Source organism: Centropristis striata, chromosome 9, assembly GCF_030273125.1.
Source record: "Centropristis striata isolate RG_2023a ecotype Rhode Island chromosome 9, C.striata_1.0, whole genome shotgun sequence".
NCBI lineage: Eukaryota > Metazoa > Chordata > Actinopteri > Perciformes > Serranidae > Centropristis > Centropristis striata.
The window spans coordinates 39,324,861-39,345,923 of record NC_081525.1 but is presented as its reverse complement, the minus strand read 5'-3'; the positions used below and the strand labels follow the sequence as shown (position 1 = coordinate 39,345,923).

Below are 21,063 nucleotides of genomic sequence, written 5' to 3'. Positions count from 1 at the left end.
TTAGACGAGCGTTTTCGGGAGGAAATCTGCTGCATACGGTGACGCAAAAGTGTGTGAAATTGGATTGTATGCAGCCAGGCGGCATCACTTATAGCCATAAGAGCATCTTTGGGCATGCAGAAGTTTTCACGCCACACATTTTCATCAGCTACTCCTTCCACAAAGTTCTCCTCCATCACTAGATCCCCCAGGTCTCGTTCACAGCCGTCTGGCTCCTCCCACCAATCGCTGCATCCAGAATGTGATGGAGGTAATTCCAGATCCTTCTCTGTTCACTAATACTATCTGTACATATCCTGGACATTTGGTGGAAAGACTCCTGTAAGTTTATTAGAGCTGCCAGAGCAGCTTGAAGGTCCCACCATGGAAATAATCCACATGTTTGTTTATTTTCCTGTACTGGAGCATGTATGTGAAGTAAACACATATGTGACGTGAGCAGATCAGATCAGAGTTTTGTGTCTTGTCAGTGTAGACGATTCAACTTTTCCACTTTGGAAGGTGGTTTCAGATTTTTGCGTTTTTAAGCCCCAAAAAACGCCGTCACCGTCTAAACGAAAGGCACTTCCCATAAAATATTTTGTCGTTTTTACCCGCAAGCGTCCTTGTGTAAATCTGATCACACATTTTGCTTAAAGCCAAGAGTTTTGTGATGTCAATTTCAATCTCTCCTTATTAATAGTATCTCATCTTTCCTCCTCAAACATCTGAAATCTGTCAGTCTGCCGTTCAGTGTTTCAGTGTGACCATCTCTTGTCTTTCACCTCTCCAGAGATCTGTCTGCTGACCCGTGGCAGACGAACCGCCAGCGTGCGAGCGGACACCTACTGCCGCCTCTACTCTCTCTCTGTGGACAACTTCAACGAGGTTCTGGAGGAGTACCCCATGATGAGGAGGGCCTTCGAGACGGTCGCCATTGACAGATTGGACAGAATAGGTAAGACTGCCACCTGGACTGGTCAGATAAATCAGTAAAGTCATCTTTATTTGATAGTGTTTAACAGTGAATTACCATATAGCATGATAGTGTTATATATTATCAAATCAAATCAAATCAACTTTATTTATAGAGCCCTTTAAGACAGCGTTAGCTTTTTTTAAATACTTTATTGCAAGGCTTCTTACTTTCACAAACATAATGAGTCATTTCGGGTTTTTTTACAATATTGTACCTTGCCTTTTTTCCCCTTTTTTTCAAGGTATATATTCACAAAGTAAATAACAAAAACATAAACAGACAAACATATATACAAGGCAAACTGGTATTCCCCAAATGAGGATCTCCAAGAAAAGAAATAAACAACAAGCTAATGACACAAAACAAAACAAAACAAAACAAAAAAAAAGGTAGTAATATAATGAAAATTTTATTTTTTATTTTTTTTTCAAGACAGCGTTAGCTGATACAAAGTGCTGTACATGGCAGGACAGACCAACAATAAAAACAATAAAAACAAAGAACAAGCAAAAACAACTAAAACAAAGCGAGTCTCATGCTGGGTAAAACAAAAAAACAGTAAATAAAAGTGGGTTTTAAAATTAATCTCAATTTTAAAATGAATCTTAATTTTAAAAAACCACAAAGAACAAATAAAAACAAAAAATAAAACAGAGCAAAGGCTCCTGTTGAGTTAAAAGCCAGTGAATAAAAATGGGTTTTAAGATTCCTTTTAAAAGCGGATTATATTAATATTTAATTTGGTTTAGTTTGATCTTCGTATTTATGGTTGATTCTGGCAGAAGTTAACATGAACGGCATGTTTTTTTTTTTTTTTAAATCAACGAATTTACACCATTTATCACAGCCAGATAATGTAAAAACTGAAAATATCACTGTTTTACATGTCTCACTTAACATTTAGCCAAAAATAAACCGTTTACACTAACCAGATCCTGTAAAAAAAACAAAAAAAACATTAAATTCTGTGCTCCTCCGTGCAACTGGGAAGCAATAAATGTCACATGACAGAAATTTGGTTAAACTTTGATTGAACAGAGAGCACAGACAGGTTGTGAGAATGTAAAAAGTTCAATATGTATAGCATGTGGAGCAAAAAACAAACAAAAAAGACACAAAAGACCTATTTTTTAGCCATTATTGTGCTATTGGCCACAGTGACTGGAGCAAAAAAAAGCCCTGAAGCTGTTTGGAGTTCAGAGGGTTAATTAAGGTGCTCAATCAGTAACGTTGTTATTCTCAGCTCTCAGTCAAAAAAAAGTAACAAATTCATCTTTCCATCCAGAACAAATTCCTGAATTGTGTCTTGGGAGACTTAGTCACGGATAATTAGCATCACGACTCACTGATAACAGCCACAGGTATGATGTCTCCATAAGCATATGAGTCATTCATAGGATCAAATGAAGCTCAAGGGAATGTATTCATTCATTAACATGATGTCTCTGTCACTGCGCTGACAGCTGTGATGCGCTGGATGAATGATCCTAACGGGGAGGAGGAGAGGTGTCCATAGTGGAAATGTATTCATGGCTGTGAATCATTTATTATGGAGTTTCTTGAGCGCAAATCTGTCACTGCAATTGAATGTTTCCTGTGGATTTCTGCCATTTTAAAAACAGTTATTTAACACATGTAAGAACTGTCCATACCAAGATAGAAACTGCTGAGGAATTAAAAAAATACCAGCTTTTTCCCCCTCTGTATTCTCTCTGCAGATAGATAGATAGATAGAGAGATAGATAGATAGATAGATAGATAGATAGATAGATAGATACATAGATAGATAGATAGATAGATAGATAGATAGATAGATAGATAGATAGATAGATAGATAGATAGATAGATAGATAGATAGATAGATAGATAGATAGATAGATAGATAGATAGATTGATTGATTGATTGATTGATTGATTGATTGATTACTTTATTCATCCCCGAAGGGAAATTCGGTTGTCACAGCAGTCCGGTATTCAAGTATAATAAAATACAATAGAATAAAATACTGAGGTAGCATAAATAAAAACAACAATAGAAAACAAAGCACAGAATAGAACAAGGACACTTAAGAAGTTAAGAAAAGAACATCAGTTGGTAGGTTGACAAGATGATGGTAAAAATTAAACTGGTGATATGATATGATGGCAACAATGCTATATTGACTAGACGGTATATAATAATAATAATAATAGTACAGTATATAATATATATAATATAATATAATAGATAATAAACAATATAAAAATAAAATAAAAAATAAAAAATTGAATTACAAGTAAAATAATATAATATATAATAATAATAATAGTAATAATAATAATAATAATAATAATAAATAAGGCCGGTAAGGCCATAAGGCCGTAAGTAATAATAGTAATGGCAGCAACAGTATATAATAATAATAATAATAGTAATAATATTAATAACATAGTAAAGATGAATTTACTGATGTGTTAAAATGATTGCTCAGCAATGACTGAGTGAGTGCAGCAACACATACACATGCAGAGACATTGTTTGAGCAAAGCCTTGGAAACCCCTTGTTAAGGAGTAAACATAAACACAGTATTTTTCTTACCATGCAAACAACTTTCCCTCCCATCATGCCCCCAAGATCAGCTGTACTGCTGCTGTGACATCCCCCGTCACATGACCACAAACAACATGTTTACTAAAGCCCTGCATCCGCCACCTGCCAGTTGTTGCCATAGCAGCCAGATTCCACACATGATCAGCCTCCAGTCAGCCAGCTCACAGTTTTGGGTTGGGGGGAGACTGGGAATCTGCTTCAGGACCGAACCACCTACCAAATATCCCCACTGGGCTCCATGATGAATATTAATCTCGACTAATGTGTGCTTTTGTTTGTCTTTGTCGGGAAAAAAGCACCTGGATCAAACACACAGAGGTACACATCAAAATGTAAATGTAAATACAGATAAGGACCCAAGCTTCCTCCCTGTAAAGTGTAAAGAGTGATTGTTGGATTCATTTTAAAAGCAATCCAATGCTCCAATTATCAATCAAACTCAGTTCCATCTATATTTAAGGGTTTTTTTGTAGGGCATCTGTGACCAGGAGTGCTTATTTAGGATCAGTTCAGCCTGACAGACCTCAATTACTCACATTTTTGATGAAACCAGGCTCAATCCAGCAGCCATTCAGCCATTTTCATTAAAAACCCTCTCTGACCTCTGGGCCATTCCTACGTATAGAGGAGATAATCCTTTGTCCATCGCCTTCAAACCCTTAACGCATCACATTGTAAACACAGTGTCACCTAAGATCAGCAGCAGAAGCAGTGTAGTAATGATTAGAGGGGAGATGGAGGTGTTGATAATGAAAATCACAGTGTGAAAAACACCTGCCACCCGGCAAATGCAGTTAAACTGTTGACAGCTCACATGCAGGTACACATTACCATTCCACCATCAAAAAACAGGGCTCCCCCAAGAGCCACTGGAATTTACTGTGCATGTAATGTTAGAGTGATCTAAAAAAACTGTTACATCTCCCTTTTTCCGAAAATTTCCTGCGTTTTTAATATGGGAGCCAATGAGGCTGTTGGTGGTGTTGGTGGATCATCTTTGCGTCGTACGCCCAAACTATAACTCTGACAGCTTTACCAGAGGATTGTGAGGGAGAAGACAAATTTTCCTACGTTTCTATCTATAAATTATTACTGTAGAGTGGAATTTGCGGCCTGGAGCGCAGTTTTCAAATTTATTTTTTGGCAATTTCTTCTCTCCCTCTACACTCTGGCGATGATGTCACACACTGTGACACGAACATTCCGTGCAATACACACCCATTATAATCTCAGAATTTCTCCAAAAATGATCATGGTCATTGAACAGGGATTGATAAAAAACTATATGACCTATCGAAACGTGGATTACTACACTGATACAAAAGACTTGTGTCTACTGTTTAAAGTTTAAATGGAGTCTCTAGGTGAAATTATGCCAGAGAAGTAGACGTTTAAAAATCTGCAATTATTGTTCTTTTTCGCTAATTTTTTTTCGGCCGTCCCATTCATTTCAATGCAAAATTTTGGGCAGTTTTTCGCGACTTACGTTGCGAAAAATTCGTATTCTGTAGAGAAAAGTAATAGCACACCAATCCCGATCAAACCGCACGTTTTGATATGTAATTTGTCCTGCAACTCTTTAAGTTGCAGGACTAGTAGCGGGACGAAATTGCGTCCGGAAGAGGAATAAGAAGAAATCCACAGTATGACAGTAGTGCAGCACTGGTCCCTACAGATATTGCTGTAGGGACCAGTGCTCGGTGCGATTGCCCCGAGGCCCTAATTAATGACAGTATTCTTTACATTAAATACTTCCTAAATTATTTCAAAAATATTCATTCATTTAGGCCAAAGATTTCAAAAGTGGCAGATAAAATTTGCGTTGCAGGCAATTAATAAAGTTTCAGTAATTTCAAACCCTGATAAGGAGAGTGTTGGAAAAACAACAATCCCAGTGATGTCTGAGTTCTGCAAAAGAGGCAGCTTCAGCTTAAAGACTGCTTCAATGTCTTATGACCTTTAAAAATGCTTCATAATCCCCAATGAAGCTCCACGTTGGCATCTGAAGCAACTTGTGTGCCGACCTCCCAGGGCGTCGCTTTCCCTATTCCCTTGTTAACTCACATATTGAGTGCATACATAGTGCTATGGTATCAGCTTTTTGCTATCCATGACTCCAAAGATGGACACTGGGTTGCAGCTACCAGGCAGAGACTTTTAGCTGTTTCTCGCTGCGTCAGGAGGAAGGATACTAGGAATGACATCTACAGCACGTTTGAGGAAGACATAGTATTGCTTTTTGGAGAAGAACTCTCTCAATGTTGCATCAGGACCTTTTCAGACCGAAGCAAAGCAAGTGGGGATTCTGCGTTTTCAGCTCACGGATGGAGCCCATGCAGCATGCATTTACGTTTACATTTAGTCATTTAGCAGACGCTTTTATCCAAAGCGACTTACAGGAAGAATAAAAGCAAACAATGAAGGTTAAGTGCAATAAGAGCTATTAGTGCATCAATAAGTGCTAGTGACGATTCTTTGAGGAGTATAATTATGTTGTGGTCTAGGAGAGAAGATGCTCTCTGAAGGTCTTCAGGAGGTTTTAAAGGTAGAGAGGGACTCTGCTCTGGTAGAACTGGTAGTGGTTCCACCAGCGGGGAACAAGAAACACAAAGAGTCTGGATTGTCTTGGACCAACGGGGGGCAGAGCCAGGACCGTTCATTGGAAGAGCTCAGCGGTGGTGAGGTAGCATATGTCTGAATCAGGTTCAGGTAGGTAGGAGCAGTACCAGAGACAACTCTGTAGGCAGCATTAGAGATCTGAATCTGATGCTGCAGCAGGTAGAAGAGGAGCTCAATGAGCAGCGGTGGGACATGTGACCTGTTGGCTGGTTGGAGACCAGGAGCACCGCGTTCTGGATCATCTGAAGAGGTTTTACTGTGCAGGCTGGCAGGAGGTTTACAGGAGTCAAGTTTAGAGATGACGACAGCTTGTGTCAGGAGTTGAGTGGCACGTTGAGTTAGGTAAGGTCTGATTTTTCTGATGTTGTAAAGTGCAAAGCGGCATGACCGGGTAACTGAGGAGACATGACTGGAAAAGGTGAGTTGGTCATCAATCATCAGCCCTAAGTTTCTCACCACCTGGTGGGGGCAAGACACAGGAGTCAGTTTTGATGTTGATGTTGATGTTTGATGTTTGCATGCAAGAGTGGCATCCATCTGGATCTGCCTCCTCCTGTCCTCCTGAAGTATCTATAGATGATGGCTTGGCAATTCAAAGATGGCAAGTTTGTGCAGGATGCCATGTGATGATTCTCTTCAGTGTTTTAACTCTACCTTTTAGCATCGTCGCACTTTGCTGGGAACCTAAACCAAACTGGTACCTTAAGATGTACCAGGAACAAGCTACTACTTTTAATGGAAATGGAAAACCAAAAAAGAGCATGTGTCATACCGTGTGGTAAAAATGCAGCATTAAAGATCAATGAGTTCATCACAAGTCTGTTTAGGCTCTTTGCTATATGGAATCACTCAGGCTGTTGTGCTGACTAACAACCTAATGTAGCTTTCTATCCAGCACTCTAGACCGCCTCCATCATCAGAGGACGGAGCTGACTGCCAGTAACAGAAGTGCATAAGAGCTATATGCACACATAGACTGTATATAAATAATGGACGTAGTCACCGTGACGTCACCCGTTGGTTTGTGGCCCGTTGGAAGCCTCGAGTTCAGCGTTATACTCGTCGCCATCTTGTTTCCGATACAGGAAGCATGACCATATTTGGACTGTGGAGGAGGAGAGGGATCTGATCACTGACTACAGCCTCTCTACACCTCAACCTGACTGAGAGAAGCTGCTGCTAATTCATGTTAGCATTAACTGGAGCATTAACTGGGATGTTAGTTTTGGCTAGCAAAAAAACAAAAACTAAATGTATCTTTCTTACCTCAGAAAACTGAGCAGCGACTCCTTGGAGTGTCTGTTAGTCCAACCAAACACTGAACAAGACATTTTACTGAACAAAACGTTCAATTCGGTCGTTTTGATTCGGTCATTAAGTGAAAATACAGTGAAAGGGTCAAAGTTATGAGACCAAATCGGTAAACGTCCTCTTTTCTATCTATATAACGTTATATATAACTTTATTGACACATTCCCGTGGATACGCATTGCTCTGCTTCTCTCCTGGTGACGGCTCGCCTTGTCAGTGACCTGTCAATCAAAGGTAGCCCCGCCCCCAAATCATACGATTCTTTATCTTCTATTTTCTTCTAAATGGGGCCATTATTAGAACTATTGACATCAAATTGTCTTGAAGAAGATTTTTTACTAGCGATTGAGACCATAATGTTGTCCCTGAAATTTTTTTCTGAGGTAATAAATCAAGTGAGAAGTTTTCAAATTTAGCACTGAAATGAATGGGCAGATTTCTTTTGCAGCCAAACTTAGCGCCCCCTGCTGGAATTTTCGGTGAATTGCAGGCTCAAGGCACTTCCTGGTTGGCCTCCATGCTCAGACACGGAGATTGCCGCCTGGTCTCAGCCCCCTTCCCCTGCAGCATTTGTTGAGCAGGGAGGGGTCCCTTGACTGGCCTTTAGCATCATCATCATCAGTAGCAGCAACTAGCTGCGCTAGATATTTCAACATCTCAGCTTTCCTATACGTTGGGTGCAAGCTGGACAAATGCTATTCCTGCTTGTCCTGCATAAAGTCCAGTAATCAGATGGGCATTTCGAGGTAAACATGTCTCAAGTACTGAGACATAATAAAACATCTAGTTTAACGTTCTCCTTTTCTCTTTAACCCTTTGATGCACAACTTGGGTCAAAAATGACCCGCATTCAATCCCCATGTTATTTAATACTGCTGTGTGTTTCTGTGCTCTATCTCTTGATATCAACTTGTTTTATGATTGAATATTCCAAGTACTCTGTAGATATATTGTGTTATTTGTGTCATTACATAGCTAACTATTTGGCTAAGTAGCTTGCTAAGCTAACTACTTTGCCAAGAAGTTAGTTAAGTAGTTAGCTTAACAAGCTACTTAAATAAATACTTAGCCAAGAAGTTAGCTAAGTTGTTAGCTTAGCATGCTACTTAGCTAAAAAAAATGGATATGTTGTGCATTAGAAGGGTAGTGACACAAAAAGGGATTTTATTAAAAATAATAATAAAGGAAAACATAAAAATGTGGATGTGTGATGATCAAAAACACACTAATTGAGGAAAACCTGGAATATTGAATGATGAAAATAATTTATTACAAAGATATAGAACATAAAAACTCTGTCGGGTCACTTTAGACCAGGGGTCTCAAACTCAAATTACCTGGGGGCCGCTGGAGGCATTATCAAAATGACCAAAAAAAATTACTAAAAAAAAGACACAAAATGACAGAAAGAAGACACAAAATTACAAAAACAAAAGACACAAAATGACAGAAAAAAAGACACAAAATTACAAAAAAAGACACACCACTGAAAATAACACTAAATTACTTAAAAAAGACAAAATGACAAAAAGACACACAATTACTAAAAGACACAAGATTACTTTAAAAAAATATTTAAAAGACAAATAGCCTACATTTTAAAAAGACAAAATTATTTAAAAAAGACACAAAATTACCCAAAAAAGTAATATAAAAGGGACCTTCCACACACAACACGGTAAAGTGCCATTCATATAAAACTCACATTACACTTTCATATCAAGGTGGGGGCCACAAAATATCGTCACGAGGGCCACAATTGGCCCGCGGGCCGCGAGTTTGAGACCCCTGCTTTAGACCCATGTTGTGAAATCAAAGGGTTAACCAGTTAAAGGTAACAGCAGATATATTGAGGGTGTGTTTGCTTCAACTTGCCATTAAATATCTTTCTTCACGTCGAAGCAATTGGTTCACTGGTGTGAAAGACTCTTTCCCTCTTTTCATCAAGAAGAAAGATGTCTCTGTTTACGTCCCCCACCACCCTCGCTGGTCGCTACGTCAGAGAGGGAGAAGTTGTGAATTCAACTCTCAGCAGGTTTCAGACACAGCAGTCTCTAACATACTCAACTTACTTAACTGACAGCAGTGAGAACCCAGGGGGTTTGAACCTCACCACTCTGTGACGCACATACTGTGATGAACCATATAAGACGAGATGTGATGCTGTGACGTCTTTGTCTTTTATTACTCTGCATTGTTAGAGATGTGCAGCCTGCTTTTTCTAGGACTAAGAGATTGTAAAATTCTGTAACCAGTCGACCTTTACATGCATTCAGACTAATTCTGCAAACGTTTTTTTCTCAAATCACAGAGTCAGGAGAAAACTTACTGTTTTAGTCTTTGAAGATCTTGTCAATTAATTTACTGGTCAGAAGCAATAAACTCTCATTCAGAGCTTGATTTCACAGTTTTCCTTCTTATAACAGGGTGTGTCTTCCCTTCCTTGACAATTCTTTAAATGTTTGGAGACAGTCCATTTGGGTATTTTGATGTACATCGACAGTTTGCGGACCCTTCACCTCTTACAGCAGGAAAAACTAAAATTGATGCCTCAAAAGGTCCTTTTTTTGAGAATTGGTGGTTGTGGGCAGCAGATGTTTAGGAGGCAATACTAAATCAACAATAAATGCCACATAGACATGGTGGACATCACCTGAAAGCTGTGAACCTAAAGATTAATTTGAGATGCAGCACTGTGTGTCAAGTTGTTCTGGTCAAAAATAACTAATTATAATGACTTAATGAATTCTTTAATTAATTATTTATGAGGTCTCTGCTCCTTGCTTCTGGTGCCTAACTTTCATTCAGATAGTATGACATCAGAGGTCACATGACTGCTTTGAAAATTGCCAAAAATGGGGTCTATAGATTCCTTAGATCTTCTAGTTTCATATACTATCAGTATCTTCAGTATACTCCTAAAATTGAACATTAAGTAGTTCCCCAAATTGGAAATGTACGACCTGGAAGCGAACCTGACCCATCTAACGATTGAAAGCAGGGACCTGGACCCAGACAGAAGCAAGAGTTAACACTTAATTAACAAGCTGTCAAAACAACACGTTGTCTTATATTGTAACACTCAAGTTAATCGGAACAGCATTGGTAATTCCAGCTCATTTAAAATCAGCTTTGAAGATCTTGTTCAACAAGGAAGCATCTTACATTACAAGTGTTCCAGCTGTGAGCTTTAACCCTTTGATGCACAAGATATAAACATCTTCTAATGCACAACATGGGTCAAAAATGACCCACATTCATTTCCCATGTTATTTCATGCTGGCTTTTTATTACAACAGATCATTATATCCATTTTTTCTTTTCATACTTTATGAAGAAAAATAGTTTTTGTATTATTACATCAAGTTTACACACGTGGGTCAAAAATGGCATTGTGCATTAGAAGCGCAGTGATACAAAAAGGGTTTTTATTCAAAAAGTAAGCAATGAAAACAAAAAATTAGGATGTATGATGATCAAAAACAAGTTAATTGAGGAAAACCTGCAATACTAAATGATGACTGATAAATGATTTATTGCAAAGATATAGAACATAAAAACTTAGTCGGGTCACTTTAGACCCATGTTGTGCATCAAAGGGTTAAGCAAAAGTTAGGCCCGTTAATGGCAACACTTCAGAGCTGGGGTCAGCTTTACATCCAGATAATTATTTTCTTCTTGGGGGCCAGTGCATGCCAAACACCAGCCATGTTCAAGTACACACACACAAATAGGCACACACCCACACATGCATCATCTAATCACACAGACATAGTATATCCATAGACGCAGAGGCACAAATAAACAAATGATTTGGCAACAGACATGCTCTCTCTCACACTGTCAGCACTGAAGTGACTCTGCAAAAACACTTCCCCCATATCCCCATAACAGGGAATCAGTGCAGAATATAAGATGCTTTCTCTCTCTGTCTGTGTGTGAGATTGTCAGTGATGGATTTTGTGTGTGAAGAAAACAGAAGGTAGTTCCATATATAGGCTAGTGTATCCACTGTGGCCAGGAATAGAATGAGGATGAAGTTAAATGGTGGTTCTGTTCTTTCTCTGTCTAATTGACTGAATATACGAGATGGGATGTTACCAGGGGACCAAACTGGGCTCGTACAACTACGGCTAATCTTTTTATGGCAACCAATAGTATCTACCGTATTTTCCGGACTATAAGTCGCTCCGGAGTACAAGTCGCACCAGCCATAAAATGCATAATAAAGAAGGAAAAAACACATATAAGTCGCACTGGAGTATAAGTCGCATTTTTGGGGGAAATTTATTTGATAAAATCCAACACCAAGAACAGACATGTCATCTTGAAAGGCAATTTAAAATAAAAATAGAATAGAGGCAACAACAGGCTGAATAATTGTACGGTATGCTTACGTTACATGACACAACTGAGAACGTGCCTGGTATGTTAACATAACATATTAAGAGTTATTCAGATAACTATAGCATAAATAACATGCTAAGAAGTTTACCAAACCATCCGTGTCACTCCAAATAACTAAAATCCAATGAAATCTTCATCCTCGGTGTCACTTTTAAACAACTCCGCTAACTCCGGAGGTAGAAGATGCGGCGCTTCTTCTTCTACGTCGCTTACGTCAGACTCATCCTCATACTGGGCCTAGAGCGCCCTCTTGCGGTTTAGTGTGAAAATAACATGTGAAATGATATACCGGTAATAATGTGTTAATAATTTCACACATAAGTCGCTCCAGAGTATAAGTCGCACCCCTGGCCAAACTATGAAAAAAACTGCGACTTATAGTCCGGAAAATACGGTACTTCAGCAATAACACTACTCATTGTCTCCTTGTCATTGCAGGCAAGAAGAACTCAATCCTGATGCACAAAGTCCAGCACGATCTGAACTCAGGTGTGTTCAACAACCGGGAGAACGAGATGATCCAGGAGATCGTTAAATATGATCGGGAGATGGTTCAACAAGTCGATCTACCACGGCCAAGGGCCATGTCCATGTCCATGACACCTCCTCTCCATGGTGGGATCTTTAGTTCTCCAGGTCCCTCGACCCATCAGCCCAATTCAGCAATCGCCACTCTGCAGCAGGCCGTAGCCATGAACTTTTGTGCCCCCATGCAAGGGAACCTGCAGTCCCCCAGGATGGTGAGGAGGTTCCAGGTGATGGACAGCGTGTCCAGCCCTGTTTCAGCCTCCCCGCTGCAGTCTCAGCTCCTTGCTTCTGGTGCCTTTGCTCCCGTCCTGTCCAGCCCTCCTGTCCAGAGCCCACTGGCGGTTGGAGGACGATCATTCCAGTATGGATCCAGTGTCCTGGCTGGTCCCTCCTCAGGCTCCCAGCTTTCCCTCGCCCCCCAACAGCACATCCCCAGCCCCGCACACCGGCCCAGCACACATAAGAGTACTCATTCCCTGCAAATGGGCAGTTTGAGCCAAGATGCCAGGGCACTGTCAGCCTCTCAGCCTTCACTGCCTCATGAGGGGGCACAACCAGGGGCCCCTAGTCCACCCCAGTCTACACGAGTCTCCACCACTTCCATTGGACCCCCTCAGACCGCATCAGGTCACACATCAGGCATCCGGAGCGCTATACCACCGAGGGTGGTGCTGCCCCACCAGATGTCAGTGGGGGCCTTCCCTGCTGTATCGCTGCCCGGTTCTGCGCAGAGTTTTGGGGCTGGTGCAGGGCTGGTTGTAGGTGGTGCAGGGACAGGTCTGGGGGACTCAGGACGACCCAAAAAGGACTCTATAGTGAGCCTACCTGAGACAGACCACAGCAAAGTCAGATCCAGGCTATCCTCAAATTTGTGATCTTAATGAAACTCTTCTGGGGGAGTGACTCAATGAGGGGCGAGACTGCAGGAATAAGGAGGATTTCTTCTCTTTCTCCAACAGGTCCTCTTCTCTCTCCACTCCAGTTTGACTATCCGAATGTATGAATGTTGAGTGAGTGGCAGCAGGAAGAATCTGAGAGAACTGTTAGACTGTTTAACATAAAGTCTGTATGGTGACTTTTGAATCTGCAGCATTGAGATGTTTCTACTCACAGACAAAGTAGTGGCACAGTAGTGGTAAAGTAGCAACTTCCCCAGTTACACCTCCTTTATTTACTGTATTTTACAACATAGTCAACAACATATGAGCTTATCTGCTTCACTATCCTCCTATTCACCTCACTTATGGCTAAATTATGGTTGGATGGATCTAAAAGAAAATCAGGGACCTGCCTCAGATATGAGAAATTGGCACTTTAATGCAATCTGACTACTGTATGTACCACATTTTGTGAGTAGGCTATAAAAGATGATCTTTTCACAAAGGTATAATAATTGTGCTTTCCGTAAAAGGTTTGAACACAAATTGTGTGTTTTTTTGTGATTCTGAAGTACGCCTATAGGCCTGGAGAGATAATATACAATAATGACCTTTATTGCAATATTTTAAGCCATGTTTTCCCCCGAGCTATTGATATAAATGGATGAATGAGTATATTTATAATTCAAACTAGTATTTTCTAAATCTAGTTGGCTCCTTTTATAAGTCTTCCCTGTCTCTCATGGTCTCCACAGATAAATACATGAGCCCCTAGGATGTTCATATCACAGACATGAACATCCTTCAGACTGAAATTACAGCTCTGGAACAAATTGTCTAGTTCCAGCCAAGCCATCGATTTTTACAGGAGATGTTGTTTTAATTTAAATCTGCATCAATCAACAATTTTTATATGAACAGTGAAGCAAAATGACTAAGGATAATATGAAGGGAGTTGGTTGGAGGGATGAACCTACAGAGAATGATCTCCCAGCTCTGAATCTTTAGTTTTTATTTAGTTCATTGTTTTGGCTTTAAAGCCCAGAGATTTTCTTTATAGATCATTCTTATTTGCATAAGCAAGCTAAAGAGACAGATATTTTTTCAGGAGTTAGAGTAGCTAAAAACATCTAAAAGCAAGTAAAAGTATAGAAATATGTGGCTAGGAAGATGAGTCTAGTGGGATTATAATGTTGCTTGTGTCTGCTGGATGTGTAAGTAGCCAATTTACTAATCCGTCATCATTCCTCTTTTTGCTAGCTAGCTAGCTAGCTAGCTAACGTATAGCTAGTACCCAAAGTCAACCAGGTTAACCCTTTATCAGGCAAAGAACTATATTTGGTAACTTCAGGTAATATTTCGAGAAAAAAGTTGCAAATTTACTAGATTAAAGTGGCAAATCTACAAGAAAAAAAGTCACAGATTTAAGAGATTTAAAGTGGCAAATCTGCGCGAAAAAAGTCGCAGATTTACGAGAAAAAAGTGGGAAAAAAAGCAACTTTTTTCTCCCAGATTCAAAACTTTAACCCTTAATAGGACACTCATTGAAATACTTGCAAATTCCAAATTTCAACCCTAGAGAATATTGGAGGATATTACATACAGCCAGAATGTGTAAAAAAAACATACGAAAATAATATTTTGAGAAAAAAGTTTACGAGATTAAAGTGGCAAACCTACTAGAAAAATATGCACAGATTTATGAGATTTAAAGTGGTGAATCTGGGAGAAAAAAGTTGCTTTTTTCCCACTTTTTTCTCGTAAATCTGCAACTTTTTTTCTTGTAGGTTTGCCACTTTAATCTAGTAAATTTGCAACTTTGTTCTAAAAATATTACCTGACTCTAACTACCAAATATAGTTCTTAGCCTGATAAAGGGTTAAAGAGATTTATAAAAGGACAGGCAGGTTGGTTTCTGATGTGTTTTTAAGATGATTCCATTGTTTCTATTATCTCTGTTAGCTACTTGCTGCCCCAAAGTGACTTCTATTTGTTTGTATATGCCTAGCGTCCAAATGGGAAAAGAACTGTAGTCCTTGGGCTTTTTAAAGCTATTTTGCCTAAAACACAGAAACTAAAATGTTCTATTAATCTTGTCCAACAATAAAACAGAAAATAAGGGGGGAGCAGGACTTTGGATTGGTTATTTTCTAACACGTCTGCCATACAAATTTGATTAAAAATGTATCAGGGTTGTCAGCTTGTTTTGCTGTTTCTGGCCAAAATGCAGCTTTAAAATTCACAAGTTAACAAGAGCCAATAAAAATATGCCTGAATAAAAGACACACAGCAGATTTGATATCTAAAGTTTTGGGTAGTAGTCATGTGAGTAGTAACATCCCACACTAACTTTGTGAAAGTATTCTATTGTATCTTAGAAATTATTATTCACTGCCAGTTAATTACAAAGAATTTTATACGACTCAAAATGTAAATGCATTCACATAATCAAAATATAAATCCATTCTTTTCTAACCCTGAATATTACATTTCTTGCAGCCGCAATTTGGGCAACGTGTCACTATGCCAAAGTCAATTCATACAGATAATGAAACTCCTGCAAAGCTCCACCTTACTGTAAACGCTACAGCTTTGATCAACAGCCAAGGACAGTGCAGGTACTTTGCAGGATGTATATTGCAGTGTGCCTCTGTCATTAATGCCTCAATAAGAGTTCATCGAATGCTGATTTGTGTCCAAAAGCATTAGAAAGGGACCCTTTTCTCCTGGACCTGACATTTTATTCACCTCACCCCACTAACGCCTGATCCATTAATGGGTAATGAGAGAGGAAATTGGAATCCCTCGGGTCTGTTTGGGACTGTTATGATTCTCCTTCGATTGGATTTCATTATTCAGTGCCAATGAGTTCCTCCTCTATGATCGTTTTGCATTTCATTTTGTTTAGTTTCAGTTCCTGCATTGTTATCCACCTTGAGAGAGTTTCGAATGGGACAAAGTTGAAGGTTTTCAAGTATTTTTATACCGTGTCTTCGAGTTTCTGTTGTGTTTTTGTTTCATGCCCAAATTATGCCCTGTGGAACCTATTTGGAAGCTTAAAAATATAACGAATATAGAGGCTTGTTATGAGAATTGTTGTTCTGAACTTCACATTGTGTCCTCGAGGCACTGTCGTAGGACAGGAACTGCATTTAGTTACAAAATACGTTTATAGACTCTATTTTACTTCATTAGAAAGCACACAGCAGAGGAAGACAGGCGCAATGGGAGAGAGAAAGGAATTTTGCAAAAAAAAACAGTAAAACATAAATCACAAGCAGTTATTAGTAACTCTAATGATCCAAAAGAACCCCATAATGTTAGTAAAAGCAGTAGAATGAACAGAGTGAAACCAAAGTTTCATTTTTTGTATGCAAAATATTAAGATATGAAGGATGTGTCACAGGCTGAATCTTTCTCACTAACTGAACAAAACAATCAGAAAATACGACACTAGACTCATTCAGTCATATTGACAGCAATAATCGTTTAAAAAGAGTGAGTTGTCACTTTATGCAGATGACGTTTTGTTGTATCCTCGAGGTGTTGATGGAGATGCAATATTTCACCTTTTACTGAGAATTTGTCAAAAGTGTGTTTTGGAAGAACAGATATTAAGATTTAAATCTCTTTAGTGACAATAACTTGATTGACATGGCTGTTATTTCTATGTGTAAACACCAGACTATTTATTTATTTAGCCTAGTTTACTGTAACCGTAGACATACTGAAAAAGAAAATGTTTGAAAATCTTTTTAATCTTGAGATGCATATTATCATCTGGTATGAACCCATATTACTTGAACATATAATTAAAGCAGAACAAAACAGTTTGCATTACAAAAGATGTATCACTTGTTTTTCTACAGTCGCTCACAGTTACCACCCACAGTTTGTATAGAATCCTGTGCCAGTTGCTGTGAGCTCTGCATGTTTTCTTCTATTATCTATGTTTTCTTTCTTTAGTTCTTTTTCTAATCTCACCCCACAGACCATTTGCAAATCCCAGTCCTCAGACCAGTGCTGCTGTTGGTTTCCCTTCTCTGCCGTTACCTCTGACATGTAATGAGCATGTTGTCCACAACTCTGTAAATGCACTTTCCCTCTTTTACAAACATATTTAGTGTTATGTAAATGTTACAACAACGCAGCTGTTCAACGTTTTCAGGACCCCTTCCAGGCTTTGGGGAGGATGGTGTCTGTACCACACACACACACACACACACACACACACACACACACACACACACACACACATTCTTGTACTTCTATCTTTGTGAGGACCCTCATTGGAACAGTGAATTCCCTATCAAGGTTATAATCGTTTTGGATTTTTCATTAGTTTTAGTTTTAATTTCGCTGTGACTTTTTGTTTTCAAATTTAGTTAGTTTTAATTAGTTTTTAGAGTGAGTTTGCTAGTTTTAGTTTAGTATTTATTTTTTTGAAATGCTTTAGTTTTAGTTTAGTTTTTATTAGTTTTAGTTTTTTGTAATGGGGTATTTGTTGGCTGGGAGATTAAAAGAGCTCACAGTAAATTTTGTCTTTATTTCCTTTGCCTATCCATCGAAAACGAAGGACATTTTCACTATAATTTTAGTTAGTTTAGTAACCACACAATACAGTTTCAGTTAATTATCATTTTTTTTGTAACCTTAACCGTAAATCAAAGTCTAAATCTTAAAAAAGTCTTTAAAGAAGTGAGGACAGGCCAAAATGTCCTCACTTTGCAAAAATGTCCTCACTCTGTTGGTTAAAAACGTGTTCTGGTCCTCACTATGTAGGAAGAACAAGAACACACACACACACACACACACACACACACACACACATACACACACACAAACAAACACACACACACACACACACACACACACAAGACAGCAGCAGCACCAACATCAACAGAAGCATCTGAGTTCGCCAAGATGTGTTGTTTCAAAATGCCTCTTCATAAATCCTAATTCTTACTGTGTTTAATGCTAATGCTAATGCTAATGCTAAAGCTTCTCCACAGTTCAAACTATTTTATATTCCAATGTGTCTTTGGGTTCATCAGTGGCCGGTAAAGCGTGGAGATTCAGAGTGTTTAAAATGTTTACTTACAAGGGCTGTTCGTGTGGATTGAACCAGGATGTGGTTTTGTGTCTCTAACTTTGTCATTCACATACATTCATGCTAATCAGAAAGATTATTTCTCTCTCATTCTGTGGCCAATAATGGATACAGCAACACTGAAAAATATAGAACACACTTTCTTATACTAGTTGTTCTTATATGTAACAAGAAACAATAAAATATCTCAGGGATAGTGTACAGTGAGCGGTTCATTATTGCAAAATAAACCGAGACAGGATGAAGCAGGTCTTTAATGGGTGGAATGTAACTAATTACATTAACCCTCTATGGTACGGTGTTGCCCTCAGCAACATACCCATTTTTGGCCTGTCAGATTTCTACAATGAGTGTTTTTGAGTGATGCGATACTTTAAAAAAGAGGGAAGAGTATAGTGAACCAATAGCAATGCTTTAATTTGTCACATGACCTCCAAAACGTAATTTCCTGACCCTTTTCAATCTGGAAAAAAATCTATTTCTACTGATAGGTGAGTAAACCTTAATACATTTAGACTGTTCAAGACATTAATTTCAATGGGTCGTTGGTTCAATGGTACAATGTTTCCTACAGGCAACATCCAGACAAGAAACCGGTTAAAAAAGTTCAATTTATAATGTTTTTAAATTTAAAATATTATGTATTGTACCCCGTTGAAGCTACTGATTCTTTTACATATGTTCATTAAATAAATTATCTTAAAATTAATTTTAAAAATGTTATTTTTCTCTTGTGCACCATTATGGTACAAAACTTAAAAAAAATAAATAAATAAAAATAAAAGAATTATAAAATTTCTTCATTCTATTCTTCTATTTTAAGACAAAAAACACTCCAAACATTTTTTCCCCTAACTGGCATCATAATGCGTACCATAGAGGGTTAACTCAAGTGTACTTACTGTACTTAAGTACAATTTTGAGGTACTTGTACATACTTGAGTATTTCCATTTTATGTAACTTTATACTATGCTGCTTACATAAATGCATCAATAATAATAATAATGATAATAATAATAATGATAATATATTTCTAGTAATCTGGGTGGGTCCATTCTGCATAAAGAGTACTTTTACTTTTGATACTAAGTACATTTTGATGCTGATACTTTTGTACTTTTACATTCAGTTTTGAATGCAGGACATTTACTTGTAGTGGAGTAATTCCACAGTGTGTTATTATAGACTGTATCCCACGTTGGACACCATTCGGTGCTTATATCCCGGATTGGACTCATTTCCAATAAGATCGCCACCACCAGTGTAGGTATAAATGATTCATACATATTTAACAATCTACTTGTGAAATTTTAATTTATGTACCAAATTTGCCTTTTTATTTTGCATCTCCATAACATATATCAAAATTGTGAGTTTAATTTGTTCAAGAAATATGGTCAGAACAAGTTAAATGCAACACAGGACAAACTATTAATGGATTAGAATTGTTAAATGGGTTTAAACCTAGCCTAGTAACAAAAAATAAGCTTTTTAAAATTAGCTTCTTTTTCACATTTCTGTTTCCAGTCACACACACATTTTGGAGAAGTCATTTCTTGTCAAAGTCACTGAATAATAAAACTGAATATGGGAGATTCTAGAAGATTTAAAGTGTTTGTTACACGGGTGTCACCATAGGTTCTTATGGGTTAATGAAAAATATTGATAGAATGTTAGCCAAAAGCTGTTCAATGTGGGATACAGTTCTGCTAGTAGGTTTACTTAATTAAGGTTTATTTAATGTTTGGGGTTTATTTCAGTATAATGACCTGCTCACTGTACATTATCCCGATTATTGAACATCTCCTTACAAAATAATTCAATAATTTGACAAAAACATTTATTTAAAAATGCATGGCACTGTAGAAGGCCAATCACAATGGAGTATTAAACAAAGCTGTGTAATAAGATTCAATATGGAACAGTGATCATTGGTTATGAATTTGTTTTTTCCTTTACATCCCTGCTTTTTCTTGGCTTTCTTTTATTTCCAATAATAATAATAAAAATATCTAGTAGTACTATAGTACCTTAGCACTACAGACAATGGATAATGTAGACTGAAATCTTCACCATTAACCAGAAATTCCCAAATTCAGGCCGTCATTGTCTGTAAATCAGACACTAAACTCGTGTTTCTGTGTTCAGGGACCTGATTTTCTTTAACTGAACCACTCTACATCTCATAACATGTACTGTGCATACCTAGTGCCTAGCATATACTGTAGTCTCCACATACATCAACTATATTCTTTTTGTGTGCAGCTGTATAAAAAAAAAGAAAAAAAAAAAGCTCCTCACAATATAAAAATCACTGCAACCCACTGCAATACATGTAAAAAGGAAAATAAATTGTATTTGAATACAGATTGATTCCCCTGCTTCATGTTTAGGTTATTAATCTTGGGTTAGCATATTTGGAAAAGCACAAATTATTATGATCATTTCGCCTATTCTTAATAGAACCAGAACCTCTTAATGCAATAAAGGCATGTGATGGTGAATGTCTCTGTTTTCTGTTAGTCATGCTATTTATTATGTGTCAAAGTTACAATGGACTCTGAATATTTGTTATTGATTGTTTACATTTAGTATCATTATCTGCCTGGTTATCAAGAGAAGATATTACCTTTCAAACTCAGTAAAAGATTGCAATATTT

At 38.0% G+C, this 21,063-nt stretch overlaps 1 protein-coding gene across 1 annotated transcript in view; it reads left to right on the top strand.

Annotated features, from left to right (window-relative positions):
• The window catches only part of hcn2b (hyperpolarization activated cyclic nucleotide-gated potassium channel 2b), an 85,284-nt gene extending 70,921 nt beyond the window's left edge, over positions 1-14,363 (top strand). Inside the window, exons 7-8 of the mRNA XM_059341991.1 lie at positions 773-937; positions 12,325-14,363. Of these exons, the coding sequence (XP_059197974.1) occupies positions 773-937; positions 12,325-13,289 (1,130 nt within the window). The 3' untranslated portion in view covers positions 13,290-14,363. The remainder of the gene's footprint in view (positions 1-772; positions 938-12,324) is intronic.
• The last annotated feature ends 6,700 nt before the right edge of the window (positions 14,364-21,063 follow it).